Source organism: Syngnathus typhle, linkage group LG2, assembly GCF_033458585.1.
Source record: "Syngnathus typhle isolate RoL2023-S1 ecotype Sweden linkage group LG2, RoL_Styp_1.0, whole genome shotgun sequence".
NCBI classification, from domain to species: Eukaryota; Metazoa; Chordata; class Actinopteri; order Syngnathiformes; family Syngnathidae; genus Syngnathus; species Syngnathus typhle.
In genome coordinates, this window is record NC_083739.1 from 7,805,013 (window position 1) to 7,812,628 (window position 7,616).

A 7,616-nucleotide genomic window follows, 5' to 3' on the forward strand; every position below is an offset into this window, starting at 1 on the left:
CGCCCTTATTCACTCTGAGCAAGAAACGGAGAACAATATGTAATTTGTGTTTAGTGTGGATTTTCGTATAGTTAGAAAAAAGAAAAAAAACATACATTTGTAGTTATTGCTTCCGGTAAACGTCTAACTATCGCGAGAGTTCGGCGTTACGGTTAAATATCGCGAGAATTCTACGTCACATCTGCTCGCTCTCGGCAGTGATCAGCTGACCTGTCACACACTAGCGACGTCGCAGGTTCCGTGATGTTTGTTGAGCGTTGACGTCATGGCAGCCAAAATGGAGCTTGCGCCTCTCAGACAGTGGGATGATTTCTATCCCGGAACGGAGCGCTTCGCCAAGCCGGATTTCACAAATCTGGCAAAATGGAACAACAGAGTTATCAGCAATTTAATATACTACCAGACGAACTACTTCGCCGCGGCCGTGGTCATTTTCCTCATTGTTGGGTTAGTACCAGCTAACACAGACAAGCTTGGGTGGCTGTTTTAATTACCATGCGTACTTTTTTCCATCATGACTTCGTTGGCTATTCTAAGTGTCATGCGCCAACAGACAACTCTTCGTACCTCATTTTATGCAACCGCTCGCATGTAGATGCTGAGTGTCGGACTGTCGCACGATTATTATAGCGAGTCAAAAATATGTAGTGTTGTATGCCAAGTACCAACCCTTAAAAGACTTGGTTCTCATTGTCCTGTAGGACCACTATGACATTTGCCTAGTTGACTAAAGTGTTCATCAAGAAAGTGGCTGAGATTTTATTCCAAAAAGTATATTTAATATTATTGAGTATATGCCCCGCATTTCTGCCTGTCATCTTTCCTCATAGCAAAATGACTCCTTTTGTCACTTCAAGACATCCAGAAAATGTGGGTGAACTACAGGAATTTCTATTTCCAAAAAAGTGACACGCATGTTGTGTGTAATTGGCTACAGTCAAAATCCATCTTTGGTGGCGGCCATTTTGCCTCTTGCTGCGACTGAAAATGACATCAGAGTTGCCGTCTCTGGTCACAACCAATCAGAGCTCACCTATTTTCTAAAGCTGAGCTGTGATTGGTTGTGAGCTGAGACGTGGGAACTGTGATGTCATTTAAAGTCGACAACAAATAGCAAAATGGCCGCCCCCTCAGATTGATAAAAACGGGTGGATTCCTGTTCTACAAACGCGATATTCAGAACGCTGTATTTTCAGAAATGTTTCTCCTGCACATTGTTTAAAAATACTAACCTAAATGGCTAAAATACCGTTGTTCATTTCACAGGTTCCTGAACCCACTCGGCATGTTTCTTGGAGGAACCGTCGTGACTTTGGTATTCATGGGTTGCGTGTGGGCCGGCGAGAATCAAGGCATCATCAAGAACTTCAAGAAAAAGAACCCCACCTTGTTTGTCATCTGCGTCATGGTCACCAGTTACTTCCTGCTGTCGCTGTGCGGTGGTGTCATGGTCTTCATCTTTGGCATCACCTTCCCTCTGCTGTGTAAGTCTTGATGTCGACATCATTTCATTTTCATTGTGAAGTTATTCAAGACACATGTAACATAGCGAACAATACTTTAGCGATGTGACGTAAACAAAAGATGGACAAACAAAGTATACTATGGTAAATAGGCAGTTGTCTATCTTACCTCGAAGGTTTAAGGGTTAAATGAAGTCACAACTCCACTTAGTGTAAGGACACAATTCCGTACCACTTGGACGCAACGCAGCATGTATGTACTGATTTTGGATGAAAAGAGACGAAAAAAAGAATCGGCCAAATTTGGGCCGATATTGATTATTTTGAAAAGAATTCTAATCAGCTGATTTAATCGGTAGAACGACTGGCCAGGCCTTAGTGTTTTTCAAATAATGGCTCTATGACTCACACAGCGACGCATAACTGAGGTTTTGCAGCGGCTGATCAAGATTCCAACCGCTTATTCTAACTCGCAGCTCAATTAAAAGACAACTGGCAAGTACAATCTTATGAAAGATGACAGAATTGAACCAGTTTTACTTTTTTTCTTCTCTCTGTTCTTTCACTACGTATAATCGTTCACCCGAACATTAGAGCTTTAACATGCCGGTAGAGGCAGTGTGGTCACGACCAAGGCAGGCAGCCTGCCCACCGCCCCATGTTTACAAATCACTATGGTTTCTTGATGTGGACACAACCGCTTTTACCAGCTGATCTCATGCCTTTGCGATCTGCCTCATAGACTAACACCTGCATCAGTTTGTCTCTTTCTCTCCGTCACTCTTCATCTAAAGCCAAGAATATCTAAGTATAGTTCTCTTTCTAAGTTTTGAAAATGTCCCATTGTTGCCGTTCAGTAATACTCATCCATGCCTCCTTGAGACTGCGGAACATGAAGAACAGGCTGGAGAATAAAGTGGAAGGTGTCGGGATGAAGAAGACTCCCATGGGCATCATCATGGATCTTTTGGATCAGCAGGAGGAGAAAGTTAACAAAATTCAGGATTATATCGAAAGCAAAATGAAACAGTGAGATTGTAGCAAAGGAAACTCTGCGCCATCACCCAACGTACCATAAGTAGAATGACATTTGTACTTTAGGCCCTCCGAGCTTCCCTTTGGCTTTTTCGTACAGTTACATGAGCACACTCCTCGCAATGTGTACAGAATCACAGTTGAAAGACAAATGGCAGCATTCCCATGTCTAAAGATTTAAAAATACACGCATCCCCCTGCTGATATTGGCCTTCTTCGGCACGCACCCCGGGTGGTTTTATGTTTGGCTTGATTGCGCTAACTTGCATTGCTAGTTTAGATTTCCTACTTTTAATAAGAAACCCAGTACAAGACGTGGATTTACTCATTAGATCTATCACTTGGGGATTCGTATGAATACCGACCCGAGGCCAATGCGTTTCTGGTGTACATGTGTTCTCACTCCTAATCTCGAGTATAAATAGAACAATGTTTTTTTCCGGCTGTGTGACCATGTGCTGAAAGCAAAGACCGGCCTGAACGTATCTCCTCTGATCTTTGCTGTGCAAGTGAAAAAAGGAATGGCTCTTCCAGCTTTATTCTACTACAGTGTGTATATTTTTGCTGTTAGCGTGTATTATTTCTGGTGTATTAGGAATGGTGGCGGCTGTAGGACGCGCACAATTATTAATTCAACTGAGAGGAAACACAATTTATCTTCCTTTTATACCGCAGGCAAATATTCCCTGAAGCTAACCTCTTGTGCACATTGACTGCACACTGCATGAACGCCACAGGATGGATATACATATGTTACATGTGATGACATGTGATGGTGTGATCCACATTACCAAATATTAAACATGGCTATATAAAACAATGGTGCTTTCTTTTATATTATTTTATGACTGCCGTGCAGTAGTCATGTTTGTGGGATTGTTTATAGATTGGCAAATTCAAACCACAACATGCCCTAGTAAGTAAAGCATAAAACACTTGAGCTCCCCTCTGAAACAACTTTGATGCATTTTGTTCTGAAACATACACTTTAAAGAAAGTAATGAAACATTTGCCTTTAAAAGAAACTCATTTAGGTCTTTAGCAAATAGAAATCATTTTGGTAATCATTGATCTTGATTAGATTTTATTTTACTAATGTCATACAGTGAGAAGATAAAGTTAGTGTCTTTTTACGCTGGTCAGAAATTATGGAATCATTGCTCCTGAACGATGATTCAAAAAAAGGAAAATTGCGTTCTACAGGTTCCACGAAACAATTTCTATAGATAATGGCCACCCTGCTGGCTTTAAAGGAGGAAAAAATAAAACAAGAATCGTTTTACTTAGACACATTTTTTCTAAAATTTAAAATTCAAAATTTTAAAATAATAATCACAAAAAAACTAACTGGCATGAACTTAATCAGTGGCACGGTATCATTCATCAATCTTGCTTTCTTTGCTTGTCCCAGGTCAACTTTGTTGGAGCCTTGTCATGCCAAATGTCTTTTTTTTAGAAATGATGTCATCGCCAAACAACCTTTTAATAGATGGAATTAGAAAGTGACCAATTGACCATCTCCGCTGTGGCTTCCTCTTTGTATAGACACATTCTAGGATGTTTTACCTTCTTCAGGTTTTATAATCTGCTCCTCTCGCAAATTTAATCCACTTTCATTCAACTGTTGACAAAACACCATATTCAATCTGAAGCAGTTTTAAAAATTGCAATCTATTTTCTCCCCATCGGAATTACATCCAAATTGTTCCTCTTGCTCTAAAAATTGTGATTAACTACAATTATCATTCTTGTTTTGTTTTCGATTTGTATTTTTGTAAAACCAGAAGGTTGACATTTCAAATCAAAGTTCTTTTGTGAAACAACAGTGATTTGTCCTAAATAATCATTAATCATCATCAAATGACTCCATAATTTTAATGTACTTCTAATTTCAACTGTACAGTCCCACATCTTTGCTTTTGTGACTCATGGTGAAACAGCAACCAGTCACTGTGAACAAATTGTTCTTTGTCACCGCACAGTTCATTTCCAAAATACAATCGGTGTCAAACACAGATTACGGTAAGGCACTGCCTCAGATGAGACTTGTTTCACTTGATTCCAAGGCTTTGGGGAGCGGCACCTGCAAGCAAAGGAAGTCATGAGTATTCAAGTTTGTGTGGGATTCAATGAATAAGCAATCATATACTTTACACAATGTACTAACATGAACTGAAAGAAGTGATGTCATAATAAGACTTGATCATTCCTCTAAATCAGATTTTTTGGGCGGGCTGCATCGTAGTCATAGCTTCTTTCGGAGGGCCATTATGACCCAAATAAATGTATGAGCACCTCATATTATATACAGTAAAAGCTACAAAACAAACTGACAAATAGTAACTTGTTTTCAAATCAGATGAGTAAAAACTGGTCAAATATTAAAATATATATATATATATTACAAGTGAAGACAATTTGCAATTCTAGTAATGACACAGGAAATTTGTCTTTGCGGGCCAAATAAAATGATGTGGCGAGCCGTATCTGACCCCTGGGCCTTGACTTTGACACCTGTACTCTAAATCAAAATGCTTGTCTCTGTTTGTGTCAGTCTCGTGAGTGGCAAGTGGCCAGTCCCACATGTGCCCCTCCCTCTCATCCTAAATAAGCTCCACTTTTTTTACGAGCCTGAACCGAATACGACGGCGGCTGTATTTACATCCTGAGAGGGGTCAGTGGGTGTAACCTTGCTAATTCCTAAATGTCTGAGGTGGCTTGTCAGCTAGCAGCAATACTCACAGCTTTAAGGTAGGCCACGTTACTCTTCTTGATCTCATTTAGGAGCTCGTCGCGGGGTGTGGGATCAACCTTGGGTGGCATTCGCCTGCGAGGGATCGGCTTCAAAGTCTTAATGACGTCCTTCAGGTTTGCTTTTTCTTCCACCGGCCCTTCTGTGACTGACTCCTTCACTTTGGGAGTCTTCCTCAGTTGGAAATTTGCTCTCTCTTGTCGACTGGCCTCTCTGCGATCCAACTCCTGAAAATGGTCACGTTTCTTTGGCGTTTTCTTCAGCCGGACTTCTCTCAATGAATTTTGGGTCTCAGCGCTTGGTTGCTTGGGAATTTTCTTGTGTTTTATCTGCTTTGGTGGCTCTGGTTCCTCTTTGATTTCCTTTGCTTCTGCTTTTGGCGGCACGTTATTCAGTTCTTTTGGAGCCGCAACAAGCCCGTGTTTCTGCAGGAGTTCGAGGGGCGGTATGTAGCCCAGCATCTCAAGTAAACCCGGAGGCAGGTTGAGACTGCTCTCGTACATCTGCATGACCTCCTTCTGCTCCTTCAGCTGCTGCTGCTTCTGCTCTTCCTTTCTCAGCTGCCTCTGGCGGTCCAGGTTCCGGGTTAAGAGATTAGTCACCACCATCCTCGGCCCCGGCTGTTCAAAATGGTAGCCCATCTTCAGCAAGGTGCTGTTGGCCTTGAGCAGCCGTGAAATCTCCATCTCGGCATGATGACCCAGCATGTGTCTTTGATTGTGAAAGCGCAGCTCGGTGAGGGTCTCGTTGAATTGCAGGCATCGAATGATGGCGACGATTCCCTTTCCGGTGATGAAGTTGGACTCGATGTTGAGCGTGGTGATGCTGCGATTCTCGCGTAACATGTTGGCCAGGTTGAAGGCGATGTTTTCATCCACGCCGGTGTTTGCGATGCTGAAGGTTTTCACGTGTTTGTTCTTCTTCAAGACGTTGACGTAGTCCAGGAGCATCTCTTTGGGAATGTTTTCGATGTTGTTGAGATTCACCTCGGTGACAGAAGAATTGTTGTTTCGGATCTTGTCCAGCGTCGACTCTAAGTTTGTCTCATTTCCCGATGGTCGAGATGTCATTTTGATGTTGTTCAGTGCCAGCTTGGGGATTTTTAATTTATTGATCTTTGGCTCCTCTTTTTGCTGGACTTTGTCGTTGGGCTCACTTGTCTTTGCATCCCCCAGTGAGTCCGGAGGAGGCAAAGCGTCTGTCGTTTTACTTTCCTCTTTAAATTGTGTCGTTCCGTTCTCATGGCTTACCGTTTCCTTTTCTGTGCCGTCAGATTTTGTCTCACTTTCTTCACACTGATTTGTATTCATCTCTTTCTCAGGGAGCGCTTTGTCCACTTCATTGCTCTCGTTCACGTTGTTGACAACTTCCTTAACGGTCTCCTCTATCTTTTCTTCAGATATTTTCCCGTCTCCAGTATCATCTTTAGCCTTTTTCTCAATGACTTCTTGTTTTCTTTCACAAATTTCATCGTGCCCATCTTCCACCGTGTCGACTTTTTCTTTCTCTTCAGCCTCCTTGCTCAGTGTTTTCTGATGAAGACAAGCAAGTGGACCGACATATTTACTAGTGTGTCTCCCCAGGTTCTATTATTATGTGTGTTGACAGCTTATTTTTAAATTTTTGGCAGTCTGTTGGCCTCTTACCTCACTGGGTAGCAGAGTAGCAGGCACTCTTTCTTCCTCAAGCATGCGTTTGGATTCCTTTTCCCAGTAGAGGTAGCCGACCAAGGATCTGTGGTCAAAGCTTCCAGTCGGTGACTTCTCTGTCTGGTCCTTCTGCCTCTGTCCAACTGGAACGCTATCATCTGGAGCAATTATAATATCCATTTCACTCTGGAGCTCCTTAAGCTCCTCAGGCGAAAGCGTAGCGAGGAGCTCATCCTCATCAATGTCCTCCTCATTCAGGTCTTCGGTATCTCTGTTCGACATCTCCGACGCTAAATGTTTGTCAGAATACTGACACAGAGCAAACTGGCAAGCTTCTGACTTCGGCTGGAGTTGCTCTGCTTATGCCTCATGTGGACTCTAAAATTAAACCTTGCGAAGTGCACGGGAGATATTTACGGCAAGACAAGTAGGGGGTGAAAGGCATGCTATCGGTCTTTTTTCAGCCGCTCCTCGCAGGGCTTTTGGGATGACAGTTGCTTCGGGCAAATGAAAAGGGCAAGACTGACAGCAGCAGGTGGACAATTTTCTCAAGCCTGATGGCGCTACAACAGTAGCATGGTGTTTATGATGTGACAAAACGATTCACTCCATCTTCCATCAGACCATAATTCAAAGTTGATTAATTTTCAGAAATACCAACATTTCCTTCTTTCATTGTGAATATCAATTTACGTAAGAAGCTCTCGTAAAAAAGGT

At 42.3% G+C, this 7,616-nt stretch overlaps 2 protein-coding genes across 2 annotated transcripts; one reads left to right on the plus strand and one right to left on the minus strand.

Moving 5' to 3' along the window:
• The first annotated feature begins 207 nt into the window (after positions 1–207).
• On the plus strand, positions 208–3,318 carry LOC133148790 (PRA1 family protein 3-like). Its single transcript, XM_061271714.1, has 3 exons — positions 208–447; positions 1,267–1,484; positions 2,321–3,318. The coding sequence occupies exons 1-3, from the start codon at positions 266–268 to the stop codon at positions 2,494–2,496; spliced, it is 576 nt and encodes a 191-aa protein (XP_061127698.1). The 5' UTR covers positions 208–265; the 3' UTR covers positions 2,497–3,318.
• Positions 3,319–3,565: 247 nt separating this feature from the next.
• On the minus strand, positions 3,566–7,316 carry lmod3 (leiomodin 3 (fetal)). Its single transcript, XM_061271663.1, has 3 exons — positions 6,897–7,316; positions 5,241–6,782; positions 3,566–4,581 (listed from the first exon to the last, which is right to left on the minus strand). The coding sequence occupies exons 1-3, from the start codon at positions 7,179–7,181 to the stop codon at positions 4,534–4,536; spliced, it is 1,875 nt and encodes a 624-aa protein (XP_061127647.1). The 5' UTR covers positions 7,182–7,316; the 3' UTR covers positions 3,566–4,533.
• Positions 7,317–7,616: the final 300 nt, after the last annotated feature.

Coding starts and splice junctions, on each gene's coding strand:
- lmod3 (XM_061271663.1), bottom strand. CDS start 7,181: ATGTCGAACAGAGATACCGAAGACCTGAATGAGGAGGACATTGATGAG. Junction 6,783..6,896: donor CTACTCTGCTACCCAGTGAG/GTAAGAGGCCAA, acceptor TGTCTTCATCAG/AAAACACTGAGCAAGGAGGC. Junction 4,582..5,240: donor ACGTGGCCTACCTTAAAGCT/GTGAGTATTGCT, acceptor CTTTGCTTGCAG/GTGCCGCTCCCCAAAGCCTT.
- LOC133148790 (XM_061271714.1), top strand. CDS start 266: ATGGCAGCCAAAATGGAGCTTGCGCCTCTCAGACAGTGGGATGATTTC. Junction 448..1,266: donor GTCATTTTCCTCATTGTTGG/GTTAGTACCAGC, acceptor TTCATTTCACAG/GTTCCTGAACCCACTCGGCA. Junction 1,485..2,320: donor CATCACCTTCCCTCTGCTGT/GTAAGTCTTGAT, acceptor GTTGCCGTTCAG/TAATACTCATCCATGCCTCC.